This window comes from Cynoglossus semilaevis, chromosome 8 (assembly GCF_000523025.1).
Source record: "Cynoglossus semilaevis isolate Cse_v1.0 chromosome 8, Cse_v1.0, whole genome shotgun sequence".
Lineage (NCBI taxonomy): Eukaryota > Metazoa > Chordata > Actinopteri > Pleuronectiformes > Cynoglossidae > Cynoglossus > Cynoglossus semilaevis.
The window spans coordinates 7,492,940-7,515,324 of record NC_024314.1 but is presented as its reverse complement, the minus strand read 5'-3'; the positions used below and the strand labels follow the sequence as shown (position 1 = coordinate 7,515,324).

The window sequence follows — 22,385 nt, the reverse complement described above, 5'->3', positions numbered from 1 at the left end:
CAACGTTACTTTTAAAACCTGGTATTTATGTCCTAATGACTCAAAAAAAATGGCTCAAAAAAACATTTCACCCTGCACCACAAAAGCAACACCTCATCAGACACACTGGTATGAAAGACAACTACAAAGTCAAGATATGTCTGTGGAGCAGCAGGTTTTAGTAAAGTACCTGAAGCCACAGCTCAAGGCAGCTGGGCATCATTACCCCCAGTTGGCAGAAGTATCTGCCAACTGGCAGTCTTCAAAAACTGGGTTCGCGCCCAACAATGTGATATCGCATATTTCTCCAGTTCCAAGCACGAGCAAAACAAAAGCGTTTTTGTTTTTTTATTACGTTACGCTAAAGAAATTCCAGATGTACAACAAAGGATTTCTACTTTGAGTTATGATTTACATAGGTAGTATTCTACAGAGAGCACAGGCACTGGTGCCCAGACGCCGCTAATGAGTAGCATCATGTTTTTGGTTCATTCATAATCTTTCACGACTCATTCACATCAGCTGTGTCCTCTCGAGACAACGGCTGGGACTCTGTGGTGTCCACCTAGAGGCAGACTAGGGAACAAGACTCAGCGCACAGGCAGTTTTTGTAGACTTTTTGTTTGGTTTCCCTCATCGTGTTTTGATTTCTGTGACTTCAGGGGCTCCTTGTCCCAACTGCACACTGCCTTCCACTGAGCAGAGGAAGGTAAAACAGGTTGAAACATTTCTCAGGGGTCCTGTCGTTTTTTATCTGATCAGCCAGACTGCAAATCAAAAGTGTGCCAAAGAAAAACAGACGACAAAAAAAACAAAACACACACAGACAGAAGCTCTGCATTCCAGCCTCTGCCAGGAGAAAGTCCCATCCTGGGGCTGGGCTTGGCCCACTTACTCAGTTTTGAGTCTTTATCTGACAGCAGATTCTAATGTGAGATTTTTAAATGAGGTTCTGATGGTTGGGGTTTTTTGTTTCGGAGCATGTCTTTGACTTCTCTCATAGAGCTTCATTTAGCAACATTACGCCCCCCGCAGGCAAATCTGACAGGTTGAGCTGTAGCTTGAATATATAGAGGTAAATCAGAGGTAGACTTTTGAATTTAATGCAAATGCTATTTTTAGTCTTTCACTGCAATAAAAGACAGTGTAGGAGAAGAACTCCAGGCTAACGTTTCTCCTTTCCATGGAATTAATTGAGTAAATTCCAACACTTTTTTATGTGCCGCTGAACTTTTGTGACATTTATAATTCTATTTTTATTTGTAAATAATGATCAATAATAATTAAGGTAAATATTTAGAGCTTCCATATGTGCTGTATATAACGTGTAGCTCGTAAAAGTGATTAACAGGGGCAAATAATTGAAGATAAATATGAATTTCATAAAAACTGGAAAGTGATCCAAAATGATTTTCTCTATATCCACTTTGTATGGTGCAGAATGAAACGTCTTGAGTCTGGAGAGTGAACTGGTGTGTGATTAAGCAAAATAAAAACTGATATCATCAACAGTTTTCAGCATGTTCCGTCACAGCAGCACAAACCCAGATACAGAACCCAAGGCCGTTGTGAAGAGTGCACACAGGTGCACACAGAACACGGTGAAAGCACAAAGGCAACAAGTACAGGCAATACTGTGTGCTTCATGTAGGCTACGTGGGTTTATAGCAGTCTGTGAACAGTGCCTAAGGAAAACTGTATAGACGAATCTCTCATCATCCTCCTTTCCTTTATGATTCACAAATAGCGACTTCCTTTGCCATTTCATAATTCCATGTTGAACCCCTGCAAACGTGGAATTAACTCCCAGTTCCTCTAACCTGTCCTGACGGAGGACGAGTGTAGCCGAAACAAAGTAACCACAGCGGCTTCACCTGCCAGCGACAGACTTTTCATCACATCTAAAAGTTTGTTTTAAATATATTTCATGTATTGCTTCCAAGAGAAAAGGAGCCTCTGAAAGTACTATGAATCAATACAAAGACATATGATGATGACCAGAATGACTGCACAAGTCATAGTACAGTGAATTAACTAACTACTACACTGGCAGGGACATGGTATTAATTTAAAAATAAATAAATAAAGAACACAATTACTAAATAGTAAACTTCAAAAATCAAACAATTGAACTATTTTAAAAGAGGAAATTGTTTCCAAAATGATTGATATTTTTTAATTTTTGTTTTTTTCAATCTTAGATATACATTTTCATTGGAAAATTGTACATTTATTTTTATAAGAGTTTTTTTTTATTACAGTGAAGCATCCTAAATTAAGTTAATGTATATATGTAGTGTATTTGTATTTTAGGGATACAGCAGTTAATAATAATGGTAATAATAATAATAGAAGGAAGCAACAGTGTGAAAACAAAGTAACAGGTCATATTCACTGACCAGGTCTAAAACAGAAACAAAACACGTTCAATTATTTTGTCCTAATGTTCAAGTGCATTTCTCCAACCTCAGGCAGGTCTTTCAATATCTGTGTGTACTGGGTTTAGAAGAAGCCAAATGGCGATAATAAACATGACAGGTCAAAGGTCAGGTCATCACAAACAAGTCCTTGCAAGAAAGGATGGATTTATTTTCCAGATATTTCTTTATCGTCAGTTCTTTAGCTACAAAAGACAGGTATGTGACTCAGTGCTAAGGGTGGAAACTGCTGCTGAATGTGTGTATTATACACATTCACATTACAGCTCTTTGAGGACTGACAGCCGCATGCTCTCAGGATAACCTGAGAAAAAAACATTTGAAACCAGACATCATTTGAAAAGAATTAACCACAGCATGAAACTTCACCTTCATCTAAATGTACTAGAAGCAGTCTGGTCGTCTGTGAAGGTTCTCTGTCGTCCCTGAGAGACACCACTTCACTGTAACGAGGTAGACGACTAATGACCCTAACGAAGCACACAGACCAACTCTCAGGTTCAACCTCATGTCCTTCAGACTCGTCCACAGTCTCTCCTGCTGACAGCAGTGAGGACATGTGTCATGTGTCTCCTAACCAGGTTCAGAGGTTCACCTGGTGCTGTTTGTGCCTCTGGACATGAGTGGCTGTCACACAGTGTGAGCCCTCGTGTGCACCGACATGTGCTACACACTGACCCCTGTAATGCAGACCTCCCACATTAGCAGCTGCTTCTTATTTCTGACAGTACAAGATTCTTTGACTCACCTCCTGAGTCACCGACAAAACAAAAACAAGATGTAACAAAGAAACTGGTGTAAGTAAACTTGTCTGTCCTGGCAGTGCAGATCTCCATCAATGATTTTAAACCACTGGGAGTGGTTGAGGCAAAGAGGGCTACAATGTTTTTGTTATTGCCAACATTCGTTTTAGTCCTAATTGAATGGATTTCCACACGGTGTGTGGTGCAATTGCTTTTTCCTCTTCTGCATTTTTGTGGCTGAAGTGGCCCATCATGCTCCTGCTACATGACACATCAGGAAAGTTTAAGGTAGTGAGAAAAAACCCAGACCAAGCCATAAACTCCCCGCAGGCCAGCAGAGGCCCCACAAGGACCTGCCTGGGCCTGCACCTGCCAAGCCCCGCTGTTCACTGCCGCTCTGCTGCTCGTCTCATCCCCCGAAGCAGATTCCCCCGGCGTTCTGCCTCTGCGGAGGTCTCTGCCTCCGCTGCTGCTCCCTCACTGGGTTGAGACACGTTGCTTCTGGCTTACGAGAAGCGAGGCTGAACATAAGGGGATCAGCGTGGCACACATGTGGTCTACATGCATCAGTCTGCGTGTGTGTGTCTGTTTGCAGGATACGCCTTACAACCCTGCAGGGTTAAGACTCTCATTAGCACCTCTCCATAGAGATATTCCTTTCATCTCATCTGTCCATATGGATGAAATGATGCACATCCTTTGCAAACAAAGACAAACAGGCTGGCAGATCCGCAGACTGCAGTCTAAACATGCTACGACCACCGCAAAGTCCCATGTGGTTAGATAATTGATTCCACCAGAAATCCCAGATTCACCAGTAGGTGAAGGCAGCACACGTGAGAACTGCTGAGGCTGAAATGTCACTAAAGGTCGGCAGCTTCGACCGAACGCAATTTTACCTTAATGTCAATGAGAAAGAGTTTCCTTTTAATTACCTGAGAGATTTTATTACTGTGTTCAAATCCAAGTTCTGTGCAAGGCATTCTTGACCCTGGTCCATCCTACCACTGAGAAATGAATGGGCAGTAACTAAACCAGCAGACAGTGTAATTAGGGTCCTTAGTCACCAGACAGAGTGAAGTCAGCAACACTAAAACTCCACAGTGCTGGTGAGACTGAAACTGGCACATGAGCTAATGTGGTGTGTCTTCACCTGGTTAAAGTCACAACAACAATAAGACCAGTGTTGGTTGATGAGCAGCGTTGACTGAGACAGGAATGAATCTGTTTTCTCCATCAGGGTCGACCAAACCTACTGGTTAGAAACTAAACCCAAACCTGTTTATTAATGACTTAGCTTCCAAAGGAGCATGCAATTATTTTTATGTTACAGTATTAACCTCATGAACACAATCAACATTTGACTAAAATGTTTGGAAATGAAAGTGCCTTTATATCTTTAATGCTTTGTTTTCTTTTATATCTGTAATAAAGGTTTATGTAACAGGGTTTATGGTAGAAGGCGGTTATAACTAAAAAGGTTGCTTTTAATCTAAAGTGACATCTTTTTAGAGGCAGGGATATAAATAATTACAAATGGGTCCAAACATTTGATCAGTCAAAGAGAGAGCCACATATATAGTCAAACAACCATTCAGAGTCACGTTCATGGAGAACATGCAAACTCCACCTGTTACCACAGGTAATCAGCTGATGATCATATTGCTATAAGGCAGCAGCATTAACCACCACCATTTGACTTATGATAAAATCCAAACTCCAAAATCATCAGACATGTCAACGATCCAGCAACCAATAATTACAATTAGCTGCCTGGGCCCAGAGAGGGAAGCATCCATTCAGCCTTTCCTCCTGTGATGAACTACTGGGCAGAGGTGTGTGATGTCACAGGGTGCATTTGATATAAGCGGTGACACTCTGCTCCTCATGCGTGATGTCTGACAATGTGATCCCTCAGGATCTGGGAGCTGTTTGTTGTGTATCAGTGTCAATGAGAACACTCACGCTCACAACACAGAGTGACTCAGAGCAGATCATGTGATCACCAGACTGTACATAAATGGGACCAGCTGAAAAAGCAAAGCAGCTTAGCCGTAGGTCTGAGTGTATAAGGTCCTCTGGCAAACTCTAAACCCTCAGAGCCAGCTGTAACAATGATCACCTGAGATCAAATACAGTGTACAGAGGAGGGGTCCTGGGGGAGGGGACAGGGTCTTTGGAGAAGCTGTTGGAATGGAGCAAAAACGAGCACGCTCTGTGAAACTTAAAGGGTTTTTTTTTCTACCTGTGACATCAATGGCTTGACTTTTGTTTTGGGGTGGGGCGCTGCGCTGCACTCATCTGTCAGAGTCAGCGGTTGCTATGATTGGGTTGCACCCTGCGGGGGTCCTGAGGTCATCATGAGTGGCGCTCTGATCTGTTTTGTGTCAATTGTCCCTCTGCAATTCTCCCATGGCTTGTAGCGCCATGTTGTTCTTCCAGACGCCAGCCGGGCGTTTACCCGTCTGTGCGACAGTGGTGTGACGTTTTGTCTTTGTCACCATACTGTACATACTGACTAAGTTATTAAAGACATTATGTTTGCTCCAAAATAAATAAACAAGAAATCTGACCTCCTACTACAGATGCCTGAACCTCCGTAGGGAACAAAAAAGTTTTGTTAAGGCTTGTCATGACAAAAAAGCATGTAATAACAAGGGCACAGCAAACATGTTGTCTCTTTCTTTTATTTAAGAGAAAGCAATTAAAATTAATGACTCAAATGAAACTATAATGGTTACTGGCATCACCAGCCAAGCCTGGCTGTCTCACTGCAGCAATTATTTCCCTGCTAAGGCAAATCTGCAGGAGCCACAACGGTGAGACGTAGCCTGTGTTTTTTTCTCTTGTGCTACATACACTCCAGAACATCAGCTCCACAGGCAAACCACTAATTAACAAAGGAACAACAAGGGCAAGTGTTGTCATATATTTGAAACAGTATAAGGGACTTTTCCCAAACCACAAAGACAGGTTATTGTGTCTTGTCTCTCAGATCAGCAGATCTGTGTATGCTAACAAGTGGGAACACTTTGAAAAGTCACAACTAATAGCTTGTATCCCTGCCCTGAAGTGAGGGCCTTTCAGCCTCCACTGCTGCAGAGAGAGGGGACAAAATAAACAGGATCTCCTAGTGTGAATGACATTAGGCAGATAAGTCAATACTACACGTGAGTATCAATCAGTGTATTGTCTCAGAGTTGTTCTAACAGTTGAAGTTAAAACATACAAGAGTGGTTCCTGTCAGAGTCACGCAGTGCACTGACCTGGACTGTGGTAGAGGCTTTTCACAGGATGATGATGAATGATGATGATGATTAAACTGAATAAAAACGATAATATTTCTTCAGTGTATTAATATATGAAAACTGCAATAGACCTTCAAAATATTTATAGTAATAAATAAAGTGCATTAGTGTAGTATAAAATAATTGTGTCAATTATCAGTCAAATATTGTGGGTTAATGCAGTTAGAACATGTTAAATCACCAAATATGTATGAATATATGTTGTGGTTTTCACATTATCGTATTATCAGTTTTCTGATATATATACATATGTAATGACAACTGAAAAAAAGTTATCCCCAAAGGAAAAATAGTAGCTTTTCTAAGGTCAATAAACAACAAAATTTTAAACAACAAAAAATGGTTACGTCTATTTCTTATATATATAATCTGGGATATAACTTGAATCAACAAATCCATTAATTAATCAGAAACCCAAGCAACCAATCAAAAGTGTTAAATCATTTCTGGATCAATTAGGTTTCAGTATTTATTGACATGCTATGCATAAAACTCTTATGCTTGAATATGAAGCCTTCTCTCTTTTTCTCTGGGCCTCACAGGTCCCTGGCCCTTGGGCAGCAGTACTCGTCTCTGGGCTCCCAACCAATTCTGTGCGGCTCCATCCCGGGTCTCGTACCCAAGCAGCTACGTTTCTGCCGCAACTACATCGAGATCATGCCCAGTGTCGCCGAAGGAGTCAAGCTGGGGATCCAGGAATGTCAACACCAGTTCAGAGGGCGAAGATGGAACTGCACCACCATCAAGGACAACCTGGCAATCTTTGGTCCTGTCTTAGATAAAGGTACAAGTCCAGCTCCGAGAAAAAAAGACAAGTGGCAGTAATGCTTATTTGCTCTACTCTGTAATGTTGCACACACGTGCCCTCCAAGAAAAAGAAACAGAGCTCTGAGAATGAAATAAATTATGATCTGAGTGTATCTATGCCAAACAGCTCCTGACTGTAAAATCTAAGGCTGTGTAGCTGAGGCTATAGCAAGCTGATACAAAACACAGCACTTACCACTGTTCTCCCCTAAGGCTGAGCACTGCTGTGTTCTGAGCTTCTGCTGACTAGCTTGAGCAATTACAATAATATACACCTTTCCTGGCTGCAGTGAGAAATGAGCGCAGGTACAAGCACTGACACATTAAACCCCTTCAACTGCACCTTCACCATCAACATTCACATTTTTCTCCAGAGGCAGGGTTGTCCCTTCGCCTTTTCTTCCACAACAGTGTTTACACATTTATACAGGACAGAGGGTCAACACGGTAAATCCGTCAACAAAACCAGACAAGTACAGATGATATTGTGGACACATCCGTGAGGCACTCTCAGACACAGCACGCTAATTGTCCTTTTAGTGTCCCACTATACCTGTCAGGGCAGAAGAATAGGTGCAGGTGTCCTGCTTTGGGATTTGCCATCCCTAATTATAAAGGTAAGTAGAGGTCTGAGTGTTGCGAGTGAGGCAGCTGATTGGAAATGAATTACCCAGTGTGTCAGAGGGGAATGAATCTGGGCAGAAATGGCCAGTGTGAACGGTCCAGGCTCCATAGTCAAATAAAAGGGAGAGGGGAAGCCAAATGAGATTACAGGCAATAGAAAAGGGCCGGGGGGCTCCGCTCAACCCCTACTGTGCATGAAGACCAGTGCTCGCCTCACACAGTCCAGCTCCCACGAACGTCCCATTCACACGCCCTTTTGACTCTGTCAGGCTGAAAACAGGCTGAAAGGGGATCTCTCCCAATCTTGCCTTGGTGTGCACTTTAGGACAGGGAAGTGATGGATGTAAGAATTAGGAATGATACATGGAAGTGCTCCGTCTAGGGAGGCAAGAAATACCAACCACCAGCTTCAGCTGATGCCTAAGCTGTGAGTTGGCAAAGGTGGTGGTTGATGTGGATGTCTCTAGTGGCAGAGGAAGGTCCTGTAGTCGGAGGTGGTGCATAATGGATTTCAGCTGAGGGTGTTGGTGGGGGGTGGCTGGAGGCAGAGAGGGGAGGGAGTTGGGGAGTTTAGGGAATGCCAGCTCTGGGCAGAACTGGGCTGTGGGGGCGTGAGTCGCTGGGCCTTTTGTGCAGATAATACAGTGTGACACAAGGGAAACAAAGGCGGATTGATGGGCCCAGCAGGTAGCAGGAGCAGAGCTAGCCTTGGCTAACAGCCAGGAACCATGGTGTGAAGGACCCAGTTAGTCCTGCCAGGGTGAACTGGGATGCCCAACCTTAGAACTGTCTCATGTCTCATCTAAAACTGCAGGTGAACAAGGGGGCTAGGTGAAAACATGTTGTGATTTCTGTAGTAGAAGAGGTGAACTTAAACACTCCAGAGCCAGCTCTGTCTGTGTCCCTGGTCGAGACACTTAATTCGAAGTTTCCATTCTTCACCAAGCCACTCATCACCACTCAGAAGCCCAAAATAAATGGGGTCAGTGTACAAACTGTAGCAGATATCAGTAAATCGATTACCTGCTGCAGCCACTATTAAGGCTTAAGTGAGTCCTGGATATAAATATGAGCAAGAGTCTGAGATCACCTCAGGATTAAATGTTTCAGATTCACAATAATAACAATCAATTATCAGGGCCTCAATCATGGTAGATTTTATAGGGATATGGGAATATGCACAAAACCCAAGAGCTTCTAAAGACAACAGCTAAAAGTACAGAACATTTTTTAAAATTAAACCACAAAAATGAAAATTGTACCAAATAAAAATGATGTTTAAATTGCACTTCATAATCCAATAAAGTGTGTTTAGACATTTACTGCACACTCTGGCCACCAGTCTCCTCTGAAGCTAAGCTAATCAGGCTGCTCAAAAACTCACTTTTTCCTATCGTGTTTAAAAAAACACTCTGTATCCTTTAAGATGCTTTTCTGCCAACAGTGAGGCAGTTTGAAGAAACTTTCAAAATGAAGAGAAATCAGACCAAACAGTGTATCATCCTGTCAGATGACCATGTATGTTTGCGTTCTTCTGAAGTTCTTCTGTTACATTTCGTTTGTTTTATTTATCTTTAATCAATCAGTAAGTCACACTGAGAAAAAAAAATCAGCCAATTAAAAACAAAAACAACCCTAGACTTATACTGAAAAAAATCAACCTCAAACAAATATAAAGCATTGCAGAATCAGTCGTCACATTCTTTATAATAAACCTAAGATATAAGAAGAATTATATTTTTGTGATTTATTCTATAGTTTATTCAGGAGAACAATTCTACATACTACAACTTTAAAGCAAGAACACTGAGAAGCGCTGGTTATGGCCTACTCAAGAATAACACAGAATTGTTTTAGAAAGGTTTGGACAGTCTCTAAAATAAATTCTGACTCTTGACTGAGGAGTCTGTTGAAACACACAGCCGTCATATCCTCTACGTATCTTAATAGCCAGACCTGTTTTCCCTGGTCGATCAAATGTTGCCAAAGCAACACAGTGGCCCGAGGCTTTTGTTCCACATTGTATATAGCTTTAAATTATATTACATTATGAGTCAAATAAACAGTGGTTAGGGACTGTAGTATTTACAAAAAAACACATGAGTAAATTTCTTATCTGTGGCTTCTGCGGCCTGCTTGGCAGCAGAGCTGCTGAGGAATTTTCTGGCTTTAACCATCGGCTGCGGTCTCAAAAATACAAACACCATTTTCTGGTCGTGTTTGAACAAATAATAAATGTCAGTCAGAGCCGTTTTTATCCCTCTGTTTGTGTGTGCCTGTTTATATTTGTTGCGTTCACAGTGGTTTAATTGGGTAAAAAGGACTACAGGTCCTGGTAAGAAATAAGAACCAAACCAATCAAACCTGTGGCTCTGGGTCAGGTTATATAGTGTCAAAGACCTGAGCTCAGTAATGGTTATGAACATACTGGTGTGTGTTTTGCTATACCAGCTAATAATGGCTGTTTTCTTACGAGGTTGTAGCTTTCTTTAACTTAAATGATGAAACAGATGTCAATTAGACATGAAGTCACCACAAAACCAAGGAACAAATGATATTTTTTTATCTTAACTTGTGAAATACACAAATCCAAAGAAGTGACATCAGAGTCCTGGCTGTGTGAACCTGTGTGAGCGTGTGTGTTTGCATGTCTGTAACAGACCTAGCACAGTGTAATAGGTGAGCTACAGTAAGTGTGCTGTGATTGTGAAACAATGGTGTCTGGTTACATAATAAGCTGTTGCCTTCAAAGGAAGTGTAACTCCATCCCTCAGTGTAAAAAAAGCAGACCGACACACTGCTAGGTTTCACCAGGAGGCCTTAGGCTCTGAACAGGGAAAGGTGGGTGTGTGGGTTGGAGTGGAGGTGGGTAGGAGGGGACAACATTCCTGAAACACAATCCAGATGCAAAGCAGCACACCTCAGGGATGACAGGAGGTCACTAAGATCCCACTGAGCATTAAGGCCCTCTGACACAGCTACAAAAGGCTGATGTCACTGCTTTAAGGCACCTTCATGTGCCCTGTGTGTGTGTGTGATGTTTGCTCATCAACGGTGATGAGTAAACATCATCTCATTTCATACTGTAAAGTATCATTCGGAGGTATGCCTTCACAGGCACATAAATGCCTTCTCAGAGCTGAAATGTTAAAAGGCTATCGCCCGGAGCGACTCCTTTCACTGCTTCTGTCTGGATGATGGCAGCAGTACAGATTGGGTTGTGCATGTTGAACACGAAACTGACACACTCCCCATTTCTCTCCCTTTTTCTTCCTGTCTTCACCTGTCCCTCTCAGCTACCAGGGAGTCAGCGTTTGTCCACGCCATAGCCTCAGCAGGAGTGGCATTCGCAGTGACACGTTCCTGCGCCGAGGGAACGTCCACCATGTGCGGCTGTGACTCCCACCACAAGGGACCTCCTGGGGAGGGCTGGAAGTGGGGTGGCTGCAGCGAAGATGCCGAGTTTGGGGTGCTGGTGTCCAGAGAGTTTGCTGATGCCAGGGAGAACCGACCTGATGCTCGCTCAGCAATGAACCGGCACAACAACGAAGCGGGACGCACGGTAAATGGGTTGGGAAGGGTTTCTTTTGCATATTTGTGTACAAATTTTTGTTTTACTTTGTGTTTTTGGTCCATGGAACTGATCAAGGGTTTGACATGCCATTACATGGGCCACATTAACCAGTATATGGATTACTGCAGACCCCTATGGAATTTTCCTTTTTTTAAAGTTTGGTAAACTTACAAGTTCAAAATAGCTGCACATTTGCTCTTTATTTCAAAGCTAAGAGGCTAAATCCTTATTGCTGGAAGGCGGTGTTGATTATAGACTAAGCTAAACATAAACCTGGACAGAAAACTGGATGATTGGAAATGGTTTTAGATTTTCAACAGCTGCAGTTTTTTCATTTGAACTGTTTTTCAACCCTGTACTAGTGACACCCTCATTAGGACCACACACACACACACACACACACACATATACAACAGAGCTTCAAGATACAAGTTTAATCCGTTCCACATCAGCACTCGTATGTCGATCCACACATTACACATTCTCAATTACATTTGCCACATTAAAAATAATTAAACACCAATTCATTCATTCCAGCCACCCAGAAATATACTAATAATTAGCAATGGAGAGTGAGCGAGACAGTGCGACAGTGTTGAGTAGAAATGGATCTCGGTTGAGCACTCATGACTCGATGTTTTCTCGTATCACAAGGAAAATCTTGCAAAAGTTGCTTAGTCATAATTTGGAAAACTGGTACTTCCGGTAGCTCGTATCTCAAGTTCCCACTGTCTATATATATACGTGTATATATATATACCTATACATACGTATATACACTCGAAAGGTCAAGGATCTGTGTGGGCTTGTCAAGTTCTTCTCTCTCAGTGGAAAACCCATTCCTAATGATTCCAGCCGTGTGTCCAGGGACACTGGTGTGAAGACAGGAAATGGTCCTCATCAAATAATGACTTCACTTGACTAAAAATAAAACTGAGCTCAAACTAAATGGAGGTAAACGCAGAGGGATCCTACATACTTTTGTTCAGATAGTGTACATATCAGATACAACAAGACTAAACTCAGCTGACAGTTGCGGTTTTAACATTTACAAGATGTTCTGGGTGTCTTTAACCGACTCTGCAGGATAAACGCAGCCTCGGCCGTTGTGTACATTCTGTGCAGTCAGCTGGTTGTTCTCTTCAGCACAGTGATACATCACAGCAGTTGGACAATCTCAGCGCAGTGCCGTGTTATAAACTGCAGCAAAAGGTGAAAAAAAGTTGGCTGAGGATCAAACTGCATCACAGATGTAGTGGATTTGTCACAGTCCCCTGAGGATTACTGATTGTGTCATGTGACAGGTGAGGAACTGGCTGTTTGACTTAGCTTTCACCTGAAAATGAGCACTTGACTTTGAATGACTGCTTAATAACTAATCTTAACAACACCCTCAACCATGCTTTGCCCCCGCTCTCCACATCTTTGCCTTTCGTGCCCTGCATCCCAATCAAAAAGAAAACAACAACAACAACAACAAAAAAACCCGACAGTCAAATTACCAAGCTGGTTCAAGGAGCAGGAGAAGGAGGGACGTAGGAGGGGGCACAAAGAAGGAAATCAACCCAGACTTAAAACATCACTGACTGCTGTCACCACTAGGAGAAAATAAGCTCCCTGGCTGCTCGCTGAAGGGCAAATGGAGGGACCACACGGCAACAAGGCAGGGCTTTGATCTGAGTACACAGGAGCAGTCAAGGAGACCACAGGAGCTAAGTGAACAGCAGCAGTGTCAGGAGTGGAGTCTCGTCTCCACCTGGCCGTCTCACACTCCATTATTGAGCCCTAGGGGCCTCTGTGACTTGATGTTGGCATGACATGCCTCACAGTGTGATGTCACTAATGCAGGCGTGCACCCCGCTCCCTCCCCCTGCTCGTCCTCACCCAGAGGTGCCACAGCCACCTGCCTTCCGCCCAATCTGGGGGAATTCTGCGCCTAAATATAGCGGTTTAAATTAAAGCATAAACAAATAAAAACCTAAGGTAAAATGTGGCCTGAGGCGACAAACTCTTGATATGAGTCAGTAACTTCAGAGAGATTAGCAACGGCGCAGGCTCTCTGTTCTTCACAGCTGCATGACACTTAAATGAATTGCAGCCAGTGGCATGTTTGTTTTTCTTGGCCCGATCTGTGAAATCTTTAGCGGTTTGGTTAATGCATTTACTGAATTGCCTGAGAACGTGCTACTAGCAGATTTCATCAAGAGCACGGTGGGGACTGGCAGAGTTGAAGGTTTTGCTCCTTTCATGACCCCAGTGACCTGAGAAGCATGACCAGTTGCGATGTTTCCAACAGTATCTAGGAGGTTCCATGGACTCCTGAAGATCATCAGACATCACAGAGCAGTGATACCTAATGTGATTAGTCTTATCAGTTGCATTTGAGTGACGGTAGCTCAGTAGTTTGGAGATAAAGGTGCTCTTCAGTCATGAGGTGTTTCTAACAAAGATCTACTTAGACCTTGTACTACAAATGACTAGAAATGAAGTTCTTTTCAAAAGAATAGGATGGAGTGAAAACAGTTCTTTTCACAAAACCAAAAGAACATTTATGTAAAAGAAACTGGATTTCAGTCCGCAGACCAGACAAAGTAGCAGGTTGTGACCCTTAGAATTCTACAAGGAATGAATTCTCTGTTAAAGATTTAAATATAGGACACGTGAAAAAAAGTTTGGTCATGCCACAAGTAAAGATTTTTTCTAGGATTTCATAGAACCTAAAACATTGAAGGCCATAACAGATTTCGATTGTGTTCTTTGTGTTTCTCAGACCATCCTGGACCACATGCATCTTCGCTGCAAGTGTCATGGTCTCTCAGGGAGCTGTGAGGTGAAAACATGTTGGTGGGCGCAACCCGACTTCCGCATGCTGGGTGACTACCTGAAGGACAAGTACGACAGCGCCTCAGAGATGGTGGTGGAGAAGCACCGGGAGTCCCGAGGCTGGGTGGAGACGCTTCGAGTCAAATACGCCTTCTTCAAACACCCCACCGAGCGTGACCTGGTCTACTACGAGGGCTCGCCAAATTTCTGTGAGCCCAACCAGGAGACGGGCTCCTTTGGGACGCGTGACCGTGTCTGCAACGTGTCGTCGCACGGCATTGAGGGCTGTGACCTGCTGTGCTGCGGCCGCGGCCACAACACCCGGACTGAGAAACGCAAAGAGAAGTGTCACTGCATCTTCCACTGGTGCTGCTACGTCAGCTGTCAGGAGTGCGTGCGCGTGTATGACGTGCACACGTGTAAGTGAACCCAAAGAGGCTTGGGACTTTAGACAAACTGAATGCCGGACTGCAAGTGCTGCCCACTCACTGACCCCTTCACTCCGTCTCTCCACACATTTACATAAACACACTCATCGGGAGATGACTGAGCTCTGACTGACTGAGCTCACTTCTGTAGAATCCATTTTTCATATCACAGTTTTTACCAGACCTGCTTAGAAAAGTCTGCTCTGATTGGAAGAAGTTTAAGTGGTGATTCTTCTCCCTGCTGCCTTGGGCCACAACCCCAACCCCTTTTCCTGCCCCCTTGTCTTTATTTATTTCCCCACTTCATGCCACCAACACATCTCGTGGCGTGTTCCGTAACAACTTTTTACCTGTGAGATTAATGCAGTAAAACACAAACTTTCAGACTCTTTGCTTTTTGAGTAAACTAACACCTCACGTCTCTGGCCAGTCTGGGCTGTTTTTATTGATTTTTGTTTCTTCTTTTTTAACTAAACCAACCTTTAAGTGATACTGAACACGTTGGCAGCCACCAACCCTCCAGGAAACTATCACTTTGTGACTACTGAACTGAACTAAGACTACTGAGCTGATGACTTTCTCAGTTTTTGTTTTTCACTCCTCCCTGCTGACCAACTCTGCTGCACCAGTCGACTGGGAAGCCCAGAAGATATACGCTACAGCCTGATTTTATATCTTGCATTTCTGACATATTACCAATAGGCTGGGAGTGGAGGTATGCGAGCGGGAGCATGTGTGCGAACCACATGCTCGTTCCACAACAACCCTACACATGTATTTGTATGCACTATTCAGTCAGACATAATCCTCAGCGGTAAAAAAAATATGAGCCCACAGTTACGAGTAACACAGTTCTGCAGAAATGCTCGCTTTGCGAGGCCGATCAACCTGTTGATTGCTCATGGTTTTCCACAAATGTGACGCAACACGTTATGACTTAATTCACTTCGGAGAGCCTTGCGGTCGCCACAACCACCAAACACGGTGCAGGAATAGCACAAGCGAGGAGGAGATAATTTACGGTGTTTCATCTATACACGTTTACATCAGACTGGGGTCGAGTCTTGGCACGTTCTGCGTTCGTCCTGGGTTTTGAGACTAAAGTGAGCAAAGTAGTTTTTATCTAATGCTTCACGCAGTCGTCAGGTCCAAATGGAAGCAAATCTTTGCTTTTATCACAGTAATAAAAATGAAGGGGGACATGTGATGACATGTGGAAACCAGAGTGCAGACTAGAACCTTCCTTCTGTCATTCTCTCCATATTTTCTCTCCATTAGACATGGAAGTCTGATTTATTAACCTTTTAGTCTTGTCAGTGCAACCCAAAACATTCCTACTGTTTAGGTAGCATTAGCGCATTGTTCTTAAGAGTCAAATTTCTCCTCTTACACCTTATATTATACTTTAACTACCATGTTTCAATGAGTGACTATAATTTCAAGTACACTGTCCTGCAGACTGAGGAAGATTAAATGAAGTAGATACAGTAGATATAATTATCACTGATTAAAGCCAATAAGATGGTCAATGCTTTTGCAGCCAGTCCTGGTTTGACCAACTTTTGTTTTGAGCTTAAATTGACAAAATATTTACAGAAAAAGTTCAGAGATACATAAAAAAATCTGGAAATCTAATTTTATACTCTGTGGTAATATTCAAGTTACAAATAAAAATGAGTTAACAAATATTTGATATTGCTACTTTTTCTAAAGAGAGCCAAAACTTTGTTTATATCAAACTTCTTTCCATCTTACACTGAATGTTAAAATTCAGGTTAGAATTTGTTTTTCTTATCCAAAATGTATGTCTTCAAAAATAAATAAAAAAAAAGCTTTATTAATCTATCTATCTAGCTCTTGTCAGCACTGAATCTTCTAAAATCAGGCATCTTTTGGGAAAATTCCTATTATTTAAGTCAGTATTCTAAGCTGTTACACAGAAACAGCCACAAGAACTCTTTGCAGGACCACATATAAAGATAAAAAAGAGATTAAAAATTAGGGAGCAAACACTAAAATCCTTCTTTGGGTAGCTAGTTGAGCTATTTAATCATTTCTTTTTCAAGTCTTTTTCTCTAATAAAGTGTTTTTTTGGTTGTTTTTTTTTTTTTTTTTTTGACACGGATGTCAGCTTCAGTTGAATCTTTTTTAACAGTGCTATAAAATATACTTCAGGTAAAATATAGTTGGAATTTTGGAGGGTTAGTGAACAACTCATGTTGAACAACTCTTGATTCCTGATCCTGAAAACGTGAAAACAGCTGTGTGAGATGTTGATGTTTGTCTAAGCATGATGGCTGCTAGTGACAGAAGTGGAGAGATGGATGGATGGATGGATGGATGGATGGATGGATGGATGTGGCTGTTTTTTTTTTCTTTTACAACACTGGTTTCTACACATGTTCTGACAGTCCCACCGTCTTCCTATTAATTATATTCAGCAGCACAAACACAAGTTACCCAGTAAAAGTACTCCTCTCTGTGTGTGACATAACTTAGCATTTGCGTCACCTTCTACGCAGCCCTTCTCCTTTCCCCCCAAAGTCTTCCTTCCACCTTGGATCCATCTACATCCTGTGTTTGGTTCCCTCCATGGCCCCACGACCCGTGACTTCTACCCCGCTATATCCAAAGTTTTGTACAGATGTTTTAAAGTGAATAATTCCCTTTTTATTTTATAATCGTAAATGTTATGTTTTTATAAATATTATTTATTATACAATGTATATATCTGTATGACTGAGCTAAGATTATATATTTGAACAACCAAAGTGTCCTGTGACTTCTTTACTTATTTACACCCCACAGACAACTCACATACAACTTTAGTAGCAACAAATGATGATAGTTTTCGTTTTGTAATTCTGAAGAAACTGAAACCTTTAATTTGGTCATTCCTTTTCAACATCTATTTGTCAAACAATAGGACAAGAACGATGACTTTTTTTCACATGAGACTCTTTAGCCTTTGTGCTTGGGCTCCCTGAGATTTTATCTGTTTTTAAAGGGGCAAAAATCGTGACCGTTTTCCACCATCTAAGAAAACTTTCCATAAATTATTTTACATCAAGAACAGAAACACACAAATCCTTTCATTTGTGTGTGCGCCGCCTAAAGTAAATTACTAAAGAAAAAAAACATGTTTTTATTCAGTTCAAGTGTAATACTCTCCAAAGAATGATTTTCTGTACTTTCACAGAGTGACAGATAAACACAGATGTAGTGGAGGATTGGAAAAAAGTCTTTATTTGTGAGATTAAGTGTGCATCTTCAGACGCCAGGATGCTTATAGAGGTTAACTTCCATTAGAATGATTGGTGATCACTGAATTTATGACCATGTTAGACTGGAATTATTATCATTATGATGAAATTCTCGGAAATCAGCGGATAACGATGACGAGAAATCTTTAGACGAGCATCCTCCATGAGTCGGAATGATAAGAACAAAACTTGTGCTCACAAGCAAACGGGATCTAAATCAACAGTCAACAGTAATGATGATTAGTGTTTCTGCAGGCAGGCCCTTCGCTCTTAATATATAAAAATCTTACTAGAGTGCTGCAGGGAAATCAATATATACAGATACCAAACACCGTTCATTTTTCTTATTTTACACCAGCGCTGGAAAGGAGGAGACAGTGGTTGGCATATGGTCGTCTGTCTCTGCACAAACCTGCAGTGACAACAGAGGCTCATAGAACTTCAATGACGAAAAGTGAAGGACGTACAGAGAGATGGAAGCCACCTCTGGCTCACTTCCTCCACTCTTCATTCTGGCTTTGGTTTCTCGGCAACTGAGTGAGGAGGAGACAAATAAATGTGAGAGGAGACAGGCAGGCAGGGGAGACATGCCGCCACATGAGAACACCTGTCCTGTTGACCTATTTTTAGGCACAACACTATCATAAATCTCCGATGCTGTTATCAGGATTAAGGCGTCCGTGCCAGGTATTCACCGCTGATTTACAACACAACAAGTGAGATATAGGAGAATAATGACTCCCTTATTAATTTTAATTCTATTTTGTAAAAATGCCACAGAGAGTGGTTTGATTTCTGTGATTACAGAAGTCATCACCACCACACAAACACCTCTGACCTACAGCAGAGAACATTCAATATCTGCTGCAGCTGAGCAACAACTTAACAGTTCTTTAATTGGAGCCGTTTCACAAGTCATTTTGAATGAATCACTAAAACTATAGAGTGGTGGTTTTCATTGCCCTTTTGTTTCTATTTTCTTTTTTCATCATCTCATCATTTCATCTTCTGGACGTCATCAGGACGTTTCGGCACAAAATAAAGAACACGTGAACATGACCTCAAAAAGATAGAAAAGAAAATAATTGATATTGTTGGAAAGCTGCTCAAAGTTTAGGTCAAACTCGGAGGTCTACAGCAGCAGTGATCAATTGAGTTGGCAGACGGTACATTTTCTGTACCAAGTGATCAACACCTAGTTTAAATGTTTTTGTTTTTCTGGAAAACCTTTTTACCGTAATTGATATAATTAGACAGTATTGTTTGACACGTCCACTCAATGCATAGACCAATATATATTTACACTGCATTTACAGCTCCCCTTGCAGGGAAACTACATGCCCAGTGTTTAGGAACATTAGCAAATAATTAATTTCTCAGAATATGTTTTCGTTTTTTGTTGAATGAATAATAAAGAAAAAACCCAGTGTGGGTAAACTTGTGGAAAGGGAAAACCATCTTAAGTCTGATTACAAATGGAAACCCACAATTGTGGTGATGCTTCCTGGCCAATAAGGAGCTTTTATGACTCGACTCTGACAGAGAAGATGATACTTGTGGTGCACAAGCCAAAAAGACACTGAAACCTGATTCAGATAAACTTTGTAAAAAATCTCTTGAACAACAAACTGTTGGTCTTCAGAAAATGTGCAGAACAGATTAGAGGAATTGAAACAAATGAAAAAAAAATGTTTTTCTATGTGTCATTGCAACATGGAATACGGGCTGACTGCTGGGATTACTGCTGAGTTTGATACAAGAAAGGGATTACTGTCTTTGTAAGTGATGCATGCTGCGGCAGGTGGAACAAAGATTGCTCTCAATTAGACACTACATTTGCACAACGTGTGTGTGTTTCTCAGTTTCAGCAGCCTAATAACTCCATAACACAAAATGACTTACAAAAAAAAAAAAAAAAAATACTCATACTACATAAATACTTGTGAAGATACAATATATATGTGTAATGTAGGTCATTAAAATGTGACACCTTTTTGAAAATATAACATCCTAAAATACAGACCATCTTAGAACTTTTTGACCAGTCATGATTTGGACAGAAAAACAAAATCGAAACTTTGTTTGTAGGCTGATGTAGGAGTTAACTGTTAATATTTTGAAGAACAAAATAGATTTACCAATAAAAACACAGAGTAAAGCTAACTTGGAGTTTCTAAAAAATGCTGTTTTCTACAGAAAAAAAGTCAGGGTTACTTTTTGTGAAATAACTTTATACATAATGAATATTTTTGCCCAATAGGTTTAGCCTGAGCCGACAGTTCACAGATATATCTACTGCATATTCAGTCTTGTAAAAGGAAAAGTAACAAGGAAGCTGATTCAGCTCTTACCACTGCAGGATGCTTCGTTTCCCACTGGAGCTTCTCCAAGTCTATATCGCCACAAACTTATCAGAAACCAGCCTGTGTTGAAGAAGAAAAAAAACATAACCGTCTGTTATTAATCACACTTTGCTACAATGATCTCAACGTAAACATTTAGCGGTTCTTAGTAGGTTTTTCATTTCTTCGCTCCACCAGTGACGGATGTGTACATAATGTAAGTGGTCAGTGTCACCGATGGTCTCGTTCTGCTAAGGACTGAAGCAGGAAAATAATACTTACGCTCCTTCATCCTTCATCAAGCTGAGGAACTTGCTAACTCTGTGGTCAGGATCCATCTAAAAAAAGGACAAGCAGATAAAAAAAACATTTCATTTTATACTAAATCTTTTGTTCTTTTGAGAAAAGATTGGTTTAATTTACAATCCTGAACCAAAAGTGTTGGCACATCACAGAACTTATAAGAAGTTCTGGGGATTTGTGCAGCAGTGGGAACAAACAGGAGGAGGAAAAAGGAAGTCAAATTAATGGCAACCTTTGCAATAACTTACAGTATGTCTCTCTCCAGTTGCCTGTGGCTACTAGAATGAAGGCATGAGAGCAGTCAGCAAGAGTGGAATGAGAGGAGAGATGATAACAACTGAAGTGAAGACTACTTTTGAAAGTGTGTGTGTGTGTGTGTGTAGTCTGGGAATAACTATACTTGAGGGGACATTTTTGGTAAAACACTATTGTGGGAACCGAAAAATGTCCCCACTAGGTAAGAGGGTTATTTTAAAGTTCGGGTTTAGTTGAGATTACGAGGACTGAAAATAAGGCCAGGTTAGGGTTAGAATCAGGATTAGGCAGACATTTGTAATGGTTGGGGTAATGGGTTAAGGAATACACAATTCACAACTCATGGAAACCAGACAGTATGTGTGTGTGTAGTTGTGTTTTCCAGCATGTCTCGGCAAACCCTGGTTGACACTTCTTCAGGCTGTGGATGGGGTGTGTTTGAGGGGAGGTGGGGGCTGCAGGGTGTAGAACATGGCTGCGTTTGTGCATACCACAGCAATTACACAGCATTCAGCCTCAACAAATATGCTGTACACATTATCAACATACCACTGACACTGAACGGCAGCTAATGGGCTTAGACTGAGGTCAGTTTCCACGGCTACATGCTGCAAGTCTGCTACCTGTTTTGTCAAGTAAACAAACACCTGAAAGCTGGTGGAGCGGACCTTTGAGATCCGTCAACAAAGAGAAAATCCCTCTTGTGAGGGCAATTAAAAAAACAGCTGTGGAAAGTGTTTGATAAGGCAACAGCACATTTAATCATGACAAAAGGCAAGTGTGGTGTGAAAAAAGTCTTTTAGATCTATACATTATTTTCTATTAAAATGATCTTTTTCTGTCTGTGAGAAAACCTCTGTGAACTTCAGTGATTTCAAAGAGAAAAAAGAAACAAAATTTGTCCACGTTCTCGGACAACGGCCGACATTTGGACAGTGCAGGGTGATGTTTGCTGTTTCTCACGCAGACAGCGGTGAGACAATGAAATATGATCGGGGAACGTCCAGTTGGATTAAAAGGATATATGTTTTTGAAATCCTACTCTTTGCCAGACCACAATAGTGTGGTTTGTAGTTTTAAAGTGAAAAATAAAAGTCTGTTTGAATCTTAAATTGTTTGATTTTACATTGAGTTTAATTCACTTTAGTGAAAACACATAGAAATCTTCAGATTCTCGCACAACCTTATTGAGGTTGGTTTAAGGTTGAATTTTAAACTTTATTGATTTTTGTTACACATTTGTACAAGTGCTCCTAATTTTCTTAGTGTTTTCAAGATACTTTTGGATATAAAGAAAGAAAAGCTTTCAAAAGACTACAATTTTTAATTTGATTAATCACAAGGTAGCCGTTATCAGGGTTAATCACCATGAATTGTGATTGATCTAGAAGATAAAACTTATCTTCTGTAAAGTGCTGTAACAGAAAGAAAACAAAACATCAAAATCAAAATTTAAATAACTTGATCGATGCTACTTTGAGATGTAAAGATGGACAAC

At 41.3% G+C, this 22,385-nt stretch overlaps 2 protein-coding genes across 3 annotated transcripts in view; one reads left to right on the top strand and one right to left on the bottom strand.

Moving 5' to 3' along the window:
* LOC103381862 (vesicle-fusing ATPase-like) overlaps nucleotides 1-22,385 on the bottom strand; it is a 46,677-nt gene that overhangs the window by 10,226 nt on the left and 14,066 nt on the right. Inside the window, exons 20-22 of one of the 2 annotated variants that reach the window (XM_008314429.3) lie at nucleotides 20,612-20,667; nucleotides 20,339-20,410; nucleotides 17,948-18,520 (exon numbers count right to left, since the gene is read on the bottom strand). In XM_008314429.3, the coding sequence (XP_008312651.1) occupies nucleotides 20,380-20,410; nucleotides 20,612-20,667 (87 nt within the window). In that variant the 3' untranslated portion in view covers nucleotides 17,948-18,520; nucleotides 20,339-20,379. Of the gene's footprint in view, nucleotides 1-17,947; nucleotides 18,521-20,338; nucleotides 20,411-20,611; nucleotides 20,668-22,385 lie in introns of those variants that run through there. The other variant, XR_003050287.1, reaches the window with a different exon arrangement.
* On the top strand, nucleotides 4,995-18,217 carry wnt3 (wingless-type MMTV integration site family, member 3). Its single transcript, XM_025057500.1, has 3 exons — nucleotides 4,995-7,252; nucleotides 11,196-11,461; nucleotides 14,244-18,217. The coding sequence occupies exons 1-3, from the start codon at nucleotides 6,946-6,948 to the stop codon at nucleotides 14,721-14,723; spliced, it is 1,053 nt and encodes a 350-aa protein (XP_024913268.1). The 5' UTR covers nucleotides 4,995-6,945; the 3' UTR covers nucleotides 14,724-18,217.